Source organism: Austrofundulus limnaeus, unplaced genomic scaffold (genome assembly GCF_001266775.1).
Source record: "Austrofundulus limnaeus strain Quisiro unplaced genomic scaffold, Austrofundulus_limnaeus-1.0 Scaffold49, whole genome shotgun sequence".
Lineage (NCBI taxonomy): Eukaryota > Metazoa > Chordata > Actinopteri > Cyprinodontiformes > Rivulidae > Austrofundulus > Austrofundulus limnaeus.
Window position 1 is genome coordinate 955,766 of NW_013952451.1, and position 19,379 is coordinate 975,144.

The following is a 19,379-nucleotide window of genomic DNA, read 5'->3' on the forward strand; positions in this document are numbered from 1 at the left end:
TTCAGCTATTTTCAAACATTTTATTTTTAATTGTTAGTCTATAATTTGAGACTGATCACAGGATATAATTCACTGCAATATCCAAACAAACAAATGAAAAGCTTTGTGTGTACAGTAGCAAACATTTTATTACTAAAAAGCCGTTTTATACCGAAGGTGCTCTTTCAGCAGCGTTTCCACAACTATTTATTATAATCACAAGATTGATTTTACCACTTCATGTAAAGAAAAAAGAATTAAACATACACAAAACAGGAACCATGGACTCTATGTACATTATTTAGAGGGGGAGGGTCATAAGTGTGGCTTCTTTAGGCTAGCATTATTTTGTTTGGTGTTTTCACACACCAGGCTCAAACAGGAGGCACTTAAATGTGAGAGCCTTTAGCTAGGACCAAGCCAGAGTGCAGCAGGGAGAGGAAGTAAAACAAACAAACAAAAATAAAAAATACTATCTGCTTTCAAAATTAAAAATCATAAACTAGAAATGCATAAATTTTCCTTCAGGTCAGGCCTCAATGTCAGAGGCTGCAGAAACACGAGGGACACTGGTTGCAGAAACGGAGCATTTACACAGGCCTGCACCACAGAGCACAGAGGGTGCACATTCTAAAGCATGCAGCGCCCCATGATGAGCAACATGGTTAAAAACAAACGATGGATTCTGAGGTCGGCTTTCATGACAGAATTTAACTGTGTGCTGCTTGATATTCTTAATGTAATAGACATACATTATTTACAGGAATCGTTTCTCTTTAATCATCTGTCACTCCAGTGCCAGGTAAATAATAAAAAAATGTTTAACTGCATTGCAGGGTAGGAAGTTTACAAAGAAAAATGCGAAAATGTGTAACTTTGACAATGGCTACAATTTCAATGAACTATTTACAATAAAATAATTATGTATCCATTACCAAAGTCCTGTTGAAGAACAAAACACAGTGGTTTTCTAAAACAATGTATGTAGGTGGGTTGCCTCGCTGCAGAGTTCCTATCAGAGCTGCTTTAGTGGTCGGTTCTGTCCGCCTGATGTGGGAGCGTTTGGTGCGTTCAGAGTCAGATCTTCTCCTGGATGAAGGGGTGCTGCAGAGCCTGGTTTATGCTGATGCGTTTAGCTGGGTCCAGCATCAGTGTGCTCTCCAGCAGGTCCTTCAGCTGCATTACCTTCTTCCTCTGGTCCTCAGGCAGTCGCTGGCCTCCTATTAATTCTGCCAGCAGGTCTTTGGTAGGGTTGATGGTGCTCATCACTGTCACCTTCTCCTGTTTGCACACAGCAGAAAAAAAAGGAGTTATGTCAAAACTGATCAAATTGCTTTATGATTTATTTATAAAATACTATATGCTACAAGTGAGCTGATAAAAAAAATATAGTGTAAGCTTGAAGGTTTTCTTACCCTTTCGGTCACTTTGTCTACTTCAATGTACAGAAAGTTCAAGTTCTGATCAAAGTGCTGGTCTTTGAACAATCCTTTCCGGATCATCTGAAGAAAAAAATCCATAAAGTTGCATCACTTCTTGAGCACAACACAGAACAGCAACACTTCTCCCATTATCCCAAGAAGAAACTGAACTGATCTGATGCAATGTTACCTTGTTGGGCATTTTGCCCTTCAGGTCCATTGCCAGCTTCAGCATGTGATTGTTGGAAGACCCAGGAAGCAGGATTCTGCCCGAGTACAGCTCGTACAAAGTGCAGCCGACAGACCACATGTCAATACCGTAGTCATAAGGCTTCCCTATGACTGAGATAGATGTTTTTAGTAAAGCCTGAATTAAACAAAACTTAATTTATGGTGAAAATACAAACTGCTCCTACTTACTAATTTCAGGAGCTCGGTAGAATCTGCTGACAAGATACGGTGTGATGTCATTGTCAGCGACATGTGAAGCAGAACCAAAGTCACAGAGTTTCAGAATGGTTTTGGACTCGTTGACCTTTTAAAAAGACAAATAATTTAGCACGTTACATGTGACGCTGTCATTTTTAATATTCTAGAAATTTGAGTTGCGTTTCAACGGTACCAGGATGTTGTCTGGCTTGATGTCAGCGTGGAGGATGTTGCAACGTTTGAGCAGCTTCAGAGCCAAGAAGAGCTGCTGGCTGTAAGACCGCACAGCTTTGATGTGGAGTCCAACATCTTTGCCGTATTTCTTCAGCACCTCTCGCAAATTCATACTACAGATGAGACGTGAACAGGCGGGGTAAAATAAACGCTGCAATCATCACATGTCAAAAGATGACCACKCTCCCTTTTAGTACCTAAGAGGCTCAAACACGAGACAAAGATGCTGCTTGTGGTAGAAGTGTCGGAAGAGGCGAAGGCAGTGGAACTTGTCATCGGGATCGGCGTCGTTCAGCTTCCTGAGGAATTCTAACTCTTTTAAACCCGTCTTCTGCCTGTTTATCACAAACACATTAGAAATGAGAAAGATACATTTAAATATGTAGTGTTGATAACCATAAAACAGCTAYTTATTGTTCCAGAGTTTGACTCACATCAGCTCATTGTTTCTGATGATCTTGACTGCCACCTCCTGGCCAGCCCTGGCAGTGTCCCTGGCTCTGATTACATTGCTGAACACTCCCTGACCCGTGTAGCCGTAGACGTCATAGCGTTTGTCTAATGTCTCTCCAATGTTCACCCCTATAGCAGCACAAAAACCACAAATGTATTCATGAAAAAATGTGTATGATTAGTACAGGGGTTCCCAAACTTWTTCATGCCATGACCCCGCCCCAAACAGCATTATCTTSTGGCCGGGGACCCCCCTTGTAAACCCAGAAACTTTTAGAATGTTTTATATTCACTATTCAATAATTATTACATTTGCTTAGCTTAAGAATTTTATTAACCAACATGTTTTAAAGATGTATTATTATATTCCCACTAAGAAAACAACTTTTCAACAAATTTCAACACATTTATTCTAAATATTGTAAAATAATATACTAAAAACAGATTCGATTTTATGATAATGATTTGAAACAGTAGATGCATTTTTTTCTTATTTTTTTCTCTCATCTTCCCTTCAGTTTTCTGGGGTCCCCCAGCACAMTGCGGACCCCACTTTGAAAAACAAAGAATTAGTACACACTGTATGCTGCACGATAGGGATGTCCTGATCCAGATTTTGTGGCTCCTGATACAATCTGAATTTTTTAATGATTAGACTTTCCGATACCGATCCGATATCTTTATTTCTTTCTAAGTGACAAGGTTGGTAGTATTAAAGCGAGCCCTGCTGTTCCCACCACAAGAAATATCCAGTTTGCAGATTTTGCAAGMTGCAGTTTCAGCATCATTGTTTTCTATTGAAAAGTGTTCCCACACTGTGGACATGGTTGCATACTTGTGTGCAKCTACACTTCTTAATGGCAGTTGTAAAGCATGATGATGCTGAAAACTGTCGTGAAAACTGGATCGACCCGATCACATGACTAAATCTGATTCTACCCAATTTTCAAAAACTGGCCATATCTGCCTCAGATACTGAAACTGAGTATCTGATGGGGACATCCCTGCTGCACAATAGTACTGCCACAGAGCTGTTAGAGAGTAAACAGTATCTATAATAATACTGCATGTTTATTTTGAAATATCGGGAAGTATTTGAAAGCACTTACTGTAGTACCCTTCAGCATCAGTCCAGTTGTCCCTGAGGTTTGGGTTCTCCTTGAAGTCCTTTCCAACTCCAGCTGCTCTCATCCTGGCACTCTGCAGAGTCAGCACAAACAAGGTCATGGTGTGTATCCATGGTTTTTTTTATGAAACAAAAAGTCAGTTTATAGGATGTTAAAATGCAAAGGGTGCCACTCAAGACTTAACATTTTGATACTCACATCAAAATGAGCAGCAAACATGTCGTCTGACTCTATAAACATGTCAGGGGCTGAAGGCTTCTTTGGGTTGGCTCCTGAAACAAAACGGCAATAAAACAAACGGACCACAGCACAAGATGAGTTCCTCAGCTCACACACCACATCTTAAAACAGTATATCTGGAACATGTGTTTGATTCACATACTCTGCAGAGATCAAAACATGCTGCAGGAGGCAGACACAACCAGGCTTTGGAATACAAGCCAGCAACTGAATGAACATATGACAGAAGAAAAACACAAAATTATGACCCCTGCATCACAAAACTGCCGTTCTCACACAGAGCATGCCCATCATTTTCTGCACKTTCGTGTACTTTGGTCACTCTTTAAGGTGACACTCTGTGCCAATATTTAGGAAAAAGGTTTACTGTTCAAGCAGTAAGACAATTATGTTTTTATTGACCAGACTGCAGCTTTATCAATTCACCACTGTTTTTTCTCCAGCGAACCATGAAAGCATTAAGGTCCTGGCACGCTATTTTAGACAACTTTTGAAAAGTTGTCCAACACTAAAGATGTCTAAGCTAAAGATGGGAAAAGAGAAAAAAAAATCTAACTTTTTGATTTATGCATTCTGTAATACTAACAATTCGATCGACTATATAATAAATATGTGCAAAATAGTCTAAACAAAATTTTCAGAAGTTGGCACAAGTTGTCTAAAACAGTGCGGCAGTGCCTTAAGGAAAAACTTCATGATTAAGGGRAAAAAATGCTAGCTGCTTTCTTCCTTGTTCCCAGAAGGCTGTGTTCTTCAGCAGCAGATAAAGTGACTTGGGCRTCCTTTCTACCAATAAGAAAAGGCCTCAGTGGAAAAAAAAAAGTCTTCTGGATCTACCCTGGAATAGCTTTAGACAGCTTGAAGTCATGTGACCACTAGCAGTGAACAATGGAGCACATACAATGGTGTGGTTCATTCAGTTGGCCTTGTACGCCAACACAACTAGATCTTTTAACCAGGAAATTACCATCTTTCTCCTGGGCGATGAGGTTGTGCTTGGCTTTGATGCTGGCCTCGAAAGTGTTGACATTCTCGCGTTCGTACTCCTTTACATCTGCAGCTACTCGCTCCAGTATGTCATCAGGTGAGGGCGAGCGGCTACGCGTGCTGCTCTGAGGACTGCTGGGCTCAGACACCAGGTTGGTGTCTTCGTTCAACACTTTGTATTTCTGTGCAACAATAAAAAGCAACGAGGAGAGTTTGAAGGGAGATCGGCTACAAAATGCTTTTCTCTTCATCGGTCAGTTTGTTAGGGAACAGACCTGGACGATAGCCATGCGCTGCTGTCGCCGCTGCTCAATGAGGGCCTCTTCATCAATCTCCTCACCCTCAAAGTCCTCCAACCTGCAAACAACCAGAATCAGAGAAACAAAAATACATATTTAGGCTCTAAATTAATAAGAAATAAATCATGTCCAAATGAAGTTTATTAAGAGACTATTTGAAACTGAATATTATTTACTGGACACCCTTAAATCAAGATGATTTCCAGTTTGCTTTAGAACACATTTCAATGAAAAAAATAAATAAACACAGCAACAATGGTGGACTGAAGACTGCAAAATTAGTAGATTTAGCAGGTGTCCAAATGCATATACAAATACAATTATTTAAAGAAACAAAGAAAATATTCACATATTTTAATGTGCAAACTAACTTYGCGTGACACTATGATGCAGTTTACTTGGCATCTGAAAATACATTTCCTCAAAGGTATTTTGAATCTGAAAAGAGCTTCACTGARTGAGCAGTAAAGTTGAGCAGCAGACAGTTTAAGTTTCACTTTCACTTTGCTCTGTTACTGCCGAGAGCCTGCAGGAGTCATGGGCGGGGTGTGTGGAGTGGGGGGGTGGGGAGGTGTGCTCCGTGATGAGGAAGTTCGGCTTAAAGACACGTTCCAGGGGCGTTTCTGGTCCCCATCTGTCGTTTTGCTCCTCAGCATGGCTTCCTAAAAACGCTGCAGGATTTCTCAAACATGCATGAATGAGTCAAAGCAAGGCTTTGGGCATGTTTTTATGAGAGTATAACATTTTAACATGACATAAAACTCAAAAAAGTAGATTTTACATGGTATTGCCCCTTTAAAAATGTTTTTAACRTACGTTTCTCCCTCGGAGGACTCCTGGTCAACTTTCATTCCCTCTGAAAGGCTTCCTTTAAACTTGTCTTCGTCTCTGCTGCGTCGCCTCCGTCTCTCCCGATCACGAGACATTGAGCGTCGATACTGGCGAAGTCTACCATACCTGTCCCTCTCCCCGGACCTGCGAGTCATGTCAAGATGGATGATTAATCACTTAAAAACAGAAATTAAGACAAGTGTCCAAACCCTGCCTTTAAATATGGGAACTGTTAACAACGGGTGATTTCTACAAAAAGAATAAAAWTACCTGTGTCCGAGTGGAGACCTGCTTCGCCTGCGGGGCGAGGACCGAGAACGTCGACGTAGTGATGGGGATCTCCTCCTTAGAGGAGAGCGACTCACTCTGCGGCGAGAGGCGGACCTGGGACTCCCCTCCCGTGATCTGTCTCTGCCTGGTCCAGGATCCAAACGGGACCGTTTTCTAAAGGATCAAAGGCAAATATTCCCTGTTTATCCAACATTTGTCTTTTTATCTTCATTGTGTCATGAGTAAATGAGACTGGTTTTTTTCTTGTCTTTTGAACTTCTAGTTTTTCAAAAGAAACAAAAATGAGCAGCAACAGCAACAGGTGATGTTTGCTTCGAGATCTCCATCTTGGAATTCAAACTATAAATAACTGCTATTTACAGAATGAACCAACTGTTCAGACAACACTACAGGGACAGAYATGCTGAACAATAAGCAACAGCTCCAAAAGTCCAACTTTTGACCAACCTGAGTGGAGACTCCTGCCTGTCTGCATCGCGCCTCCTGGTGTCTGCTGAACGACTGCGGGCTCTCCTGGGGGAGGGTTTGGTTCTGGATGGAGAGTGGCTCGGTTTGGACGTCCTGTCCGAGGCACTGACAGTTGTGGGGTGGGCGTCCCTGTGACGAGGGGAAGCGCTGCGTCTTCTTATGGGGCTGTGAGGCCCTCGTCTGTGGGGGGAGCGGTTCTCTTTTCCCAACGTGTCCTTAGACGGGGACTTGGCTGGTCGTTTGTCCCGATCGGCATCGGAGCGACTTGGCCGTTCTCGAACAGGTGATCTGGATCGTCGACCTGCTCTGTCTGGTCTGACGTCTCGCGGTGGAGAGGAACGTCTATCAGCACGACTAACTTTCTGCTCAGCTCGTAAGTTGAAAGGAGAATGTGACTTTCTTCTCTCCTTGGACTGATCAGTGCTGTCTGAGCGCTTTCTGTCCTTTGATCTGCTCCTGCCACGGCCTCGGTCTTTAACACCTGTAACCTTACTGCTTTTGGTCCCCCTGTCCTGCTTTGTCTCCTTGGCGGGCTTATCTACGGATTTACTACGACTACGACGCTTGGAGCTGGATTTACTGACCTCTGCCGTCGAGTCCCGTCTAGATTTCCCACCTTTTCCCCCTCTGGGAGATATAGGTTTACCTGAGCTGCCTCTTGGATGCTGTTCTCCATTTCTAAACCTTGCATCTCCATCCTCTTCAGATCCAGAGTTATAGCCCTGGAGGATCAAACCCATGCCAGACTGAACCTTGCCCTCCATCAATTGGCTGTCCAGTTCAGCTTTGATCATGGCCCTCTGTTTCTCCAAATCCTCCAACACAGCCCTGTCGTCCAGACTAGGATTTCCGGACGAGGGAGAAGATTCCACTTTCTGTTGGCTGGAGGAGCCAAAAAGGGCGGCAGCTGACGGGGAGGAGCCCTCTTTGCGTTTGTGTTTCCTGTGTTTGTGTCGATGCTTGCGTTTGCGGTCCTTGTCTTCATCAGACACATGTTTGTGCTTTTTGTGCTTGCTGCGATGCTTGTGTTTTTTCCTCTTGTGTTTGCCACTGCTGCTGTGATGTTTGGACTTTTCATCCACCTTCTCATTAATATTTGCAGCTTCCTCCTGGCATAAAAACACAACACAATTTATTTAAATATTAGATTTACAGCAACTAGTGCTTTAACTTAAATTGCAAATCGTTGCAAGTTTTTATATACAACGCAAATTATGCTTTTTAAATTTTTATTTAGGCAAGTAATCTCATTGAGACATGTAGTCTCATTTACAAGAGAGACTTGTGATACACAACATCATTTATACAAAGATCATAAAACATGTTACCATTTCTTTAAGATGTGCTTAAAATGTCCCAGTGGGATCAAACTGGACAGACGTTGCCTCAAGTGTTACTAAATTTATCAGTTTGATCCAACGACAACAGAAGGGTTAAATAGAGTAACTACTTTAAATAATAATTTTAACCTTAATGTACAAAAACTTTTAGGATCTTATTTACCACATCTGAAGATTTAAGTCTTGCTCTTGTTCAGCCCTACCTCTTCCTCCTCCTCTTCTTCCTCTGACAAGTCCCCGCTGTCCTCATTCTCGCTTCGTTCATGGCTTTCCAGATCTTCCTTTCTGTTTGAGGAAAATGTAAAACGTCAAACAAAAACATGTTGCAAAATGATGTTAAAATTAGCAACTCGTCTCTGAATTTGCTGAAAAAAATGGCAAAAGTAGGAAACATTGTTTGGGACAATGACGTCATCAGCAGTGGTCAAACACTAAGTCTCAAAAAGTAGTACACAAAAATATTTATGTAGACATAAAACAACAAGTTAGCAAAGCACAGTCATGCAGTCTTTCTTGTACTGAAGTGCGGATACAGCTGAAGTTAAATTTATATAAGCAGTAATAAACACAGAAGTAACTTTGAGCAAATCAAGGTTACGTAATGTTCTTGATTTATCTTCAAATTGAAGTGACGCTGAGCAGAAGCTAAATATAATAAATGATGTGGCATTGACCCTCATTTATCGCCAAGTCAGTTTTACATGTTAGCCCTTCCTATAATCCAAACCGCCAAGTCAAATTTCAGCAACTAGCTGCGAATGCTAATGTCTTTAGCACACCATGCTAACTCAAATGATGGAATCGTCRCAAAATACAACTACTAAATGTTCTGAAAGTGGTCAGACATGCAGATAGTGTGAAGACAAATACGACCAAACACAATATGTACACATTTGCTCTGGGTTAAACCAAGCGTTTGGTACCGGAGMTAAAGAACATTAGCAGCTTTAGCCCAAAACGTTACCCGGTCGTTAGCATGTAATTTAGCTCGGCCGAGCGGCAACGTAAACTTGTGGTGCTTTCCAAAAATTTCAACCTTTAAATCTCTCATTTTGACATCTGGACGTCGCTTACACTTTTCAACTACCATCCTTAACGGTCTTTAATAAAATAACTCACACGTGTTCGTTGCCATTATTCATTCTGCTGGACATGATATCCATCTCCACGTCTGCCATTTTCCCCAGCTGAAGAGTCGCTCTTCTTCTTCGCTGAATATTTAGGACGGAAACGAAGCCATATTATTGGTCTGCCCCTGGTGTGCCGGCGGCGCATTGCAGACAGGAAGTGTGCCCTGGTTTTCTTTCTTTCTTTCTTTCTTTCTTTCTTTCTTTTTTTTTTTTGTTGTTGCTGTTTTTATTTTGTTCACCAGGTGGCATGGTTGTTTGATATTTTAATTTAATTTGTTCATCGTCGCTGTCGATATGGAGGTTTTAATCAGTTTAAACATTTTTCTTCTTTCTAAGTGATTATTCAAATTTGCCCAAGCACTCCCCACTGATGCTATGAGCTTGATGCTTGCAAAGTATATTTAACAGATTTCTGAACAAAGACCAAATCATGAGTTTTAAGTTTGTTTATGTTGACCACCCAACATGTGCAGTAGTGGTCTGAGGGGTGGCCAAAACATTTACAAAAGGGCAGAACAAATGGAGAAGAGGCGGCTTGTCTGCTTTACAACAGGGGAAAAAAATGTTTTTGGTTGGTTTAAATTACTKTTCTTCAAGAGGAACCCTCTTTGTCTGCTAGCAAAATACTGTATATCATGAACCACAAAAGAGAATTTAATAAAAATGTAAGAGAGTAATCTTTTGATATACTGTACATCTACAACCGTCTAACTTTTCGAGTCAGCTCAATTCAAGATGTCCAATTTGTAATATTAACACATTCACAGTAAGTAACAAAAATATTTTCTGCACAATATTTTGCAGATAAATTAGAGCATTTTAAAGAGACATGCCATGAAATAGAAGTCTAATGTAACTGKAAAATACTTTATGTAAAAGTAAAGTTTTGATGTCTGATCATGCTTGCTTTTTTCCATTATTAGCTGCCAAAACTACCACAATATGTCCAAAGAACAATGATACAAAATRTGTTCCCTCTCAAACAGCAAATTTGTAACTGTGAAGTAGAAAAATGTTTTTTTAAAGACTTTTGTCTTCTCTGGAAACCCTTAGTCATTATGCTAAAGTGCAGAAAGCTGCAAAGATGATGCTTCTAGTCTGTTTTGTGAAATCACATCACTTTCAAGGATGCACAAGCAATACAAATGTTGCTTTTATCCTCTCTTGACAGTTTTATATGAAGCCGTAAATCATGTTATAGTGAGGCACCTGCGGTTCGCTTGTTCACAGTGGTGAGAAAGCTTGCAGATAGAGGCATTAACGCTGACAGGCTTGCAGATGGGGTGAAATTCTGGCAGCTGACAGATCTGCAGATGCTGCCATTATCGGTGTGTGTTTGGATGACTTCTTGCTTCACGTAAAAGAGTGTGGAAACAAAAGAAAAGCAACCTTTGAAATTCTACTTTAGGTTCTATTTGCAAGCGTGAGATTGTATGTGACATTTTTTTTGCTGGAGCATTTCTGATTGAAAGATAAAACATGAGTGCAGGCAGCCTGAGCTGTAGCTCACWCACCGGAYCTTTCATGTRTCTCAGATTTATGCGGTAAAGTGGMAAGCTGGTGGCCTCACAACCGATTAAAGTCCTAGTCACAGATGAATTAGATATTTCAACAGTGGAGACCTCTGCTGCCCAGGAAATCATAAATGTTTGCACTGTGAGACAAATGTTGTGTACCAAAATAAGCCATGCAGCCTGAAGACCWATTTCTCTTCTATATATTTTATCACTCCACGTGTAAGCAGTTTGTCCATACAAACCCAGTCTGCTCTTTTCAAAACCTACTGTAGTTTCCTATAAGTTTTGGGATATTTTTGTTTCTTCTTAGAAATAAACAGATGAATAGAGTAAAAAATACATTTACTTTGTTACATTACTTAAGTTATTTTTTTGAGGATCTGTAATTTTACCAGGTATTTTTTTCAATTGTAACTTTTTCTTTTATTTCATTCCTTTCAAAACATTAAAATGTACTTTTACTTCATCAAATGCTACAAATTTAAACATGACCAAAACTCATCATGAAAGGAGTTGATTACAAAAATGAAGAGTTAAATTTACATAACCAAGTTATGTCAACTGGTTCCACTGAACCAAGTTGAATAAACTGAGAAATGTAYACATTTTTTTAAAGAAAGTGTTTAAGCTCAACACCTAATTTCTTAGAATGTGTGTAAAAGTACTTTTACTTTCCTGAKTACTGTGAGCAGTTTTAAGGCTTTTAAGTACTTTTCTTATCAGTGAAATAATTTTTACAAAAGTTGTTTACTGTTAAGATATTTTGTAATTTTAGTTAGTTATTTTTTCTAGTACTTTCTATACCTCAGGAAGTAAAACAGCCCAAACACACAGCACCCAGGGCAACATTTAGCTGTGTGGCTTTCTCTGAACCTTCCTTTTAGCTAATTGCTAAAATCATCATGCCGACATACTTTAGCAGGGCTCACATGCTGATGTTTAGCAGATACACTGTATTTTTCCACATCTCCTGTCTGTTTCCACACATAAACACCACAAAACTTCTAGTCATTCAGGTCTGGATTATATCTGCAGTTATTCAGTGTCATGACCCAAAAAGCTATTGTCAGCTGTTTGTTCTTAAAGTGATGCTTTAAGTTTGGCATTTTGCTGACAATGTTTTGATCTTTGTGAAACCAGACATGACATTGTTTCATGTGACGTGTCATCATATCAACAGCAGAGGGAGGAAGTGCAGAGTTGCTTATGAAACCTGGTAAACATTGTGACCCTTGTTAGCATATTTCCGTAAACCTTTTCAAAAGAACCACACTGATTTAAAAGTGTAAATCCACTTATTAAAACCTACTGAGTCACACAAAAAATGCACTGACTTCATAATAAGCTTGCATGAACGTTTCCAAGCTGCTGTCTGACTCAGCTTCAGCAGTGATGAGAAACTGATTTTGTGTAAGAGTCTCTGTGGTGAATATAAGAACTTTACAGCATTTAAAACATAGTTAATGTCTTCTGAAGTAGTTTTCTGAGGACAAATCATTTCGTACCTGTCATAAATATATTTTTGAATGACCTGGAAGAAATAAAATACTTTTGTCTGAGCAGAGGCAAGATCAGCCACCTGTAGTTTGGCCTTACACAGCTATGCAGAGACACCTCCCTGCCCCATAATGCACCAAGGTGAACATGAGGTACAACAGCTAGCTACTGCTGCTACTATTTGGGCTTGTAAATAACCACATACTGCAAGTCAGTATAAATAACTGTGTGYCATAATGGCAGTTGGGCTATTTTTAAAGGACTCAAAGAGTTGACCACAGACACAGTACATAAGGGGAATATTTTTAAAGTACTTTGTTGTTACAGGTCACAAAAAAGGGCTATGCCTTCAGACTGCTAAAGGTCTGGAAGGACAGGAGGATAGTTACTGTAGCATCCAGAGATTTCCTAAAGAATATGCTGTATTTCTTTGTTTATTTGTTGTTAACCTGTTTGTCTTTTCTGTTCAGGAAGTAGGAATTATGGTCGAGATGCCGGAGGAAGAGGGAAAAGAAGAATGAACAGGGTGGCTGGAAAGATGAAGTGGAGAGTGAGCAGGTGAGTTTCCATGTTTGTGTTTCTACCGAGATGCTCTACAAATTAAATTTAAGACTGGTCTTAGTTCACAAAAGGGCTTTCGGCTCAACGAGGGAACAGTTTCAAAACATTGGAACATACGTATAGTGGGAATCAAAGTGCAAAAAAAGTACATACAGGAATACTTAGAGGACACAATCACTGTATTGATTTTGATGGTCTGATGACAGCATTGCTGGCTGGACCACTTCAGAATTACTCCACCTGCTCACAAATTGCAAAACAAAAGAGAAGAAAAGAAAGAGGGGAACTCTTTGTCTTCAAACTAAAGTTGTTCAAAGCGCTATTTACAATATATATTAAATAGMATTTCCACAAAACMTCACTTCAAAAAGTCTGAACTCTATAACTTTAAATTAAAGTCAGAGGATACTAATACAAATCTYGACATTTCGAGGCAACCTGTGAACCTATGGTGGCGCCACAGTGGCTTTAGGTGTTGAAATGTTTTTGTTCAGGACAAAAGTCATTTTGTTTGCCCTAAAAGTCACTGCTCAAAGTTTGGAATGATGTCACTCTTGAGTTAAACATGTTACAGTAAAACAGAACGATTTATGGATTTGCTCRCTATTGTACTTAGTGGTGAGGCTGGCTGCTATTAGCAAAAGAAGCTGATAACAACACATCATTTGCACATACAAACACAGTTACAACATGTTTACTGATATACWGTAGATAGACCAGTAGTTATAAGCACCTTTTCATGTGAACAGTAGTCATGTTGGATTAAGGCTCAGGCTTGAGATTCATTTTGACGTTTGGTGTTAGAAACCATCTTTGGAGAGAGTATTTTTTGTGAAATAACAGTCATAAAACTAAAACCCTGTTTCCAAATGAAACCTGCGAGCACAGGAGAAGCTATCCACAAAGATTTCTTGATGTGACAAACCTCCAGATYGGTTTTATTACTTTTGCTGGGACTTTTATTTTCTTAACGAGGGAATAAAGAAACAGACATTAGGTCTGCCTCAGCTCATCGYGCTCCCACTCTCCCAGGTTTCACTGCAGACACAATAAGGATCGGGTCATAAAACATGGAGTCCAACAGATGCTTGCTGAAGACAACCACAGTCCATTATAGAGCCCGTTACAGACACTCAGGCAGTTTGCTAACCCCTCATCACCCCGGCCCCTGCGCTCCTCGCTGGGTTTTGTCTGTTCGTGTGGACAACTTGAGAGTTACGGCTTGGAAAGGTTTCCTCAAAGCAAAGCTGCACCAGCGCTTCTTTGTAGAAAAACGAACGCCTGCCATCACAAACGCAGATGTTCTTTGTTTTTCCGACCATCTTTGTTTTTATTGTTTTCCCCTTCCCTTTCTTTCCAGCTTCACTTTGGAGCATCTGATGTTTGGGTTCCAAAAAGAATAGTGCTGACACAATTTATTAGGGTAAAGTACAACCTAAACATATGGGCTTGTCGTAGGATTAAATTTATGTTGGCTTTAGTGAAAGGGATGGRAAAGCAGTTCTTCTCCCCAGTTGCTAATTCCCTTGTTGTCAGTGATGAAGTTTTTGAAAGTGTGCTTTAAGCCCGTCACAGGCTATTATTAAACGGTGTAAAACAACTATAGGAAAAATCTGAAACTGTTTATGTTATGGTGAAGTTATGCTGGACAAAAGGCACTTTGCAGAGATGCATCATCAGTTATTGTTCCTCATTTACATCGAGGTGATGCAAATGAGGAAAACAAAACAATTAAAAATTGTTTAAATACTTCAATCAGACTTGATACATTCCAAAAAATAGAAACAAATTTCACAAACTGCAACTGATCTGACTTTATTGGACTCACAGTAAACTTATACGGCAGATCATTTTACCATATAAAATATCTTTCATACTATTACATATATATAATGCACATGTCTGTCCTTGTTTTTTCCTTCCTTTACTCTGACTTGATGAAATATTATTTTTTGAAATATTTAGCTTTTTCTGCCATGGTTTTCTCATTCATAATGAATGGAGCTGTTTTCAACAACCCATCAAAAATATTCATAACTCTTTACTGTACTTTTCTTTTTGTTCTGGTTGTGATTTTTTTAACACCTTGTCTTTTATTTTGCTGATTTTATTTTATTTTTCTGCTTTTTAGCTATCACTTGGACCTTTTCTGCTATTCCTCTGATAATTTTAACTTTTTTTGCTTCTAATCTGTCCCATAACCTTCAAGCTATTTTAAGCTTTTTATGCTTAATTCAGTTTTCTCGGTTTTCAGCTAGTCTTCGCTAATTTAAGATATTTTTCAGCTAAATTAATATTTTTGTGATAATTTAATTYATCTTCTTCCTGCTTAATTCAGCAAAAATTTGGCTTCTTTTATTTGTCTGCCAATTTCAGCTATTTCAGCTACTTTTTGGCTGTTGGGCCAGTAGTTTTGTTTTTAGCTATTCAGCAAAAATCTTTCAGCATTGGGCATTCACACTGCATTTTTTCAGGAAATGCTAATTCTGTGGTTTCAGTTTAGATTACAACAAAAACAAGAAGAAACACTTTTCTCTGTTCTCCAAACTGTTTAAGCTATCAAGTGTTGGAGCTTGTTGTCAATGTCTTTTGTAGGCGGCCACAGGGATGAAAATCAATCCACTCTGAATAAGTTTAAATTGTCCAAATTGACAAAAACAAACAAACTCATAGCTAAACACTCAACTAAATTGGACACAGCTTGTAATCCTCCTGTGTTGCTGAATGAAAATACAAAACTCTTGTTTGAAAGCAGTGCCTAACTATTGCTAAACTATTATTTAATTAAAACAATAGTAAATGTTCTGAATCTCAAGATTTTAACCTCCCCACTTCCACCAAACCACCCCTCTGCAAGGCAACACTCTGGCCTCCAAGCTTCTTTTCCCACTGGTTTGGCAAATACTCAGTTCTAGCTGAACAAAAGCCAAACAAGTTGATGAAAATGATCTCAGAGGATGCATGGGCCCAAGTGTTTCCATATAAAGTTCCCTTTCCAATGAATATTATTGGACTGAGGTACTGAAGCTGAATGTGCTGACTGTTAAAGTGGTCAAACCAGTCCTGAAGTCCTGCCTGACAAAGACAAGGTTATATTGATAATATGAGGCAGTCTGAAGGCAATATGACTGTACTAATCCTGTGTTTCAAATAAAAAGTGTGTAACATTTCTAAATTRATTTTGAAACAATTCTAAAAAGGTCACCAATTATCACAGTATTTTGTGAAAAATGYAAAATGCTCACATGCTAAAACAGACCATTTGTAAATCACCTCTTGTTTGCTCGACTCTATCATTTTACTTTGCCTTTAAAATGATCATTGCTGTCTACAAAGCTTAAATTGTGYCATAAATGCAGGACCAGACTTCAAAACCTGGACCAAAAAAAAAGGGGGAAAAACTTTAAAACTTTTTACAAAAGCAARTCAACTATGTTTGTTCTTTTGGATGCTTTTATAAATGACTTTATATAAAACTGAGTCTCACATCACATCAACTGCACAACATTATTAGCACCCAGTTCCAGTCTGTACTTTATCATTAGAGGACATCACCAGGGTTTTCGTTGCACTGTATAATTTCAGCCTCTGCAATGATATCAGTGCTCAGCCCAGCAGACGTACTGCAATCCAGTTCTTATAAGAAACCAGGGAGGAAAGCAAACTATCATTTTGATCACCTCATTCAATGTTCCACTATTATAGTTTCTAGGTTTTGATGTCTGTTATATGTTCAGTGCTTGTTTACACAAAAATTGTGTGAACACTTTAACTCACTAAGAAGGAAGAGTTTAACTCTGATTAACATATTTCATCAACACAAAGAACATTAAGGCTCCTGTTAAAAAAAATAAAATGATATAATAGAAGCATGCAAACAGCATTTTCACAGCCACAAACAAATGACGTGCTTTTCGTGCTAGAAGTGTCTTAGACCAGTGGTTCCCAAAGTTGGGGTTGGGATCCACAATGGGTTCCTGAAACATCAAGGTGGTCCTGAAAAGATTTTCTGAATTAATTACATTTAAAAATTAATACCAACAACATTTTTTTGCTTTAGTTGTAACAAAAGAGTGTGGTTAGTGTACTTAAAAATGGATGAAATTAGCATATTGAATACTGCCCTTGTTTATTTGACTTGATTCCAATGTTTATCAACCAAAAATAACTGGGGGCACAGGTCTCTGCTACTGTTGCTTTGGCTGCAAAATCTTAAAACTTTGGGAGCCGATGTCTTAGACTAGTCATGAAGTGCTACAGCTGGCCGCCGCCGCCGCCGCCGCCTCTGTTTACATGTTTAATTACTGCAGTTTCAATGTCTCTGTAATAAAACACAGTAGAATAACTGTTATGGACTAATTATTTATTTCTGTTTCACCTTGACACTGTCCAGTACTCATATTTCTTATGATAACTTCTTTCRGCTGTTAATCTGTTTGCCCCAGACGTTAAGACGCCAGCAACGCACGACTTCTCTTGTTTTTGATAAGGTAACTCTTTGGGCTGAGAGCCCTGTTATTGGTTAGGCAGTTACATTTGTCAGATTGTGATTGGTTGTAAAGTGTCACATGGTGTTAACATAGTGTTATATTATTGGCTGCTTCCGCTGACGAGTCAGCCACAACCCGACAGACTTCCTGATTGACTTCTGTTTGTTGTTGCTCAAGATTAAATCATTTGACGACCGCACACGCAGACTTTCTGTGCATTTATTCCAATGTGTTTCTGCATTCTTGGTAAACTTGCCAYGACAATAACAATAAAGCATTTCTTAATGGATTTGTTTTAAAACAGCAGCAATCAAGTTCCTGAGTGATGAACATGCAGACCTGTTGGTACTTTCTGAATGTTTTACAGCTTTACCAGGATGAGTCATTAGAAGTCAGCGGTTATCCAACAGGTGAAAGCTTGAAATGGGACATGGTTCCATGATAATATATTACATTCACTTTGTTCATTCGTTACCTCCTCTATCAAACTGAACCAGTCTGGAATCTGGAGGGGGTCTGGGTGTGAAGCGTCTGGTGTGGATTTAAAGAGACAGCCTCAMAATGAGCACAGCTCAGAAAAGGGGTGAAGGAGGGGCTTGTGGAGTTACAATAAGGAGGAATTCAGACCAAAGCATTGCCGTTCCAGTTTATATGATATAAATGTGAACAAGAAGGATTTAAAAGCAAATCATGTCTCCTTTAAATGCATCAGAGGAATAACGTTTCATTTTACAGTGAAATTCTCTCTGTGGTTGAGGATGTGGAAGTTCCAGCTGAAGCAGGAACTGACTGAGAGCTTCCCTGTTTATAACATGGCTGCCTCTTTCTGTAAATGTAGTATGACAGATTATATAGTCATTATTTCTGAGAAGCTTTTAAACATTTGGACATAAATGACGGAGACCTTTTCGACATCTTCGCCGTGACAAACACCGTTTATGTGGGAATAAATCAGAGAAATGAAATTATAAGCATTTATTTGTTTTTCTCTTTTTTTTTGCAACATGAGATTAGACATTTGTTGGGCCTCGTCTTGAGGGTACCAATTTTCTTTTTCCATACACTTTGTGTGCAGGTGCACATCACATGTGTGTGTGGATGTGTTTTATGCTTGCATTTACTTGTAATCAACATGCTGTTTCCTGTGTTGTAGTGCCTTTACCAGAACTGATTGGAGATAGTTCTTTTTTCTTTCTCCCCATTTATTAATTACAGCTGAATCGTCATTTCTTAACCATAGCTTCCGGTAAAGGTCTTTTAATAGTCTCTCCCACTTCATAAAAAACATTAATATGTTTTTCACAAGAGCAAGAACACTTGTCTTTGTGTTACTTTGCCTAAAGGGAAAACAGTTTAATGTTTTTCTTTGACTAAAAGTGTRAAAGTGTTTGAGTAAAAGTATTCTATAATGATGCTACTGTGTTAGTCAGATAATATGAGACACATTACAATATGTATTTACCTGTTTGTTATTTCAGCACATTCTTTTCTGAAATTGTGATAAAAAAAATACTAGTTAAAGATGTCCCAGTTGTGAAATCTTAAACTCCAAATTCATCAAATGGATTTTAGAGTTCAGACCACTGACATTAAAAAGATCGATAAAGTGTCTTCCTCTCCTCTAGCTGTTCAAAATGACAGTTTTTGTTGAGAAAGTTTTATTTCAACCAAACACCAATTACTGATTTCTGGAGCGACTGGAGGTTGAGTTGAAACTTGCACCAGTATTTATTAGGGTTGCAACAGTACATGTATSTTTATCAAACTGTTCAAAACAGTACTCTTCAATACGCACTTGTATCAAACAATAYAGATTTTTAAAATTTATTTTATCAGCTTGTCTTCTGAAGATGCGCTGTGTTGAAGGCTCAGTGGATCTGCGTTCGACTACTCCACCCAGGCTACACTGCTGAGCGATCCACTGAGAAACTTGCTGTTTCAGCAACATTTCATTTAAAAACTGTACTTTTCAAGTTAAGCAAATGTTCATAATTATTTTCAATAAATTACAAGTTAAGAAAGGCATGGACATTTGTCTTTTTTGTATCAAAAAATACAAACTATATATATATGTATATGTATATG

At 39.0% G+C, this 19,379-nt stretch overlaps 1 protein-coding gene across 1 annotated transcript; it reads right to left on the minus strand.

Annotated features, from left to right (window-relative positions):
- On the minus strand, positions 1-9,417 carry prpf4bb (pre-mRNA processing factor 4Bb). Its single transcript, XM_014008366.1, has 16 exons — positions 9,219-9,417; positions 8,303-8,384; positions 6,739-7,868; positions 6,271-6,444; positions 5,986-6,144; positions 5,146-5,227; positions 4,851-5,052; positions 3,842-3,915; positions 3,626-3,716; positions 2,498-2,645; positions 2,261-2,398; positions 2,023-2,176; positions 1,821-1,935; positions 1,591-1,742; positions 1,395-1,481; positions 1-1,260 (listed from the first exon to the last, which is right to left on the minus strand). Exons 1-16 carry the CDS (start codon positions 9,275-9,277, stop codon positions 1,057-1,059), a joined length of 3,051 nt encoding a protein of 1,016 aa, XP_013863820.1. The 5' UTR covers positions 9,278-9,417; the 3' UTR covers positions 1-1,056.
- Between the last annotated feature and the right edge of the window lie 9,962 nt (positions 9,418-19,379).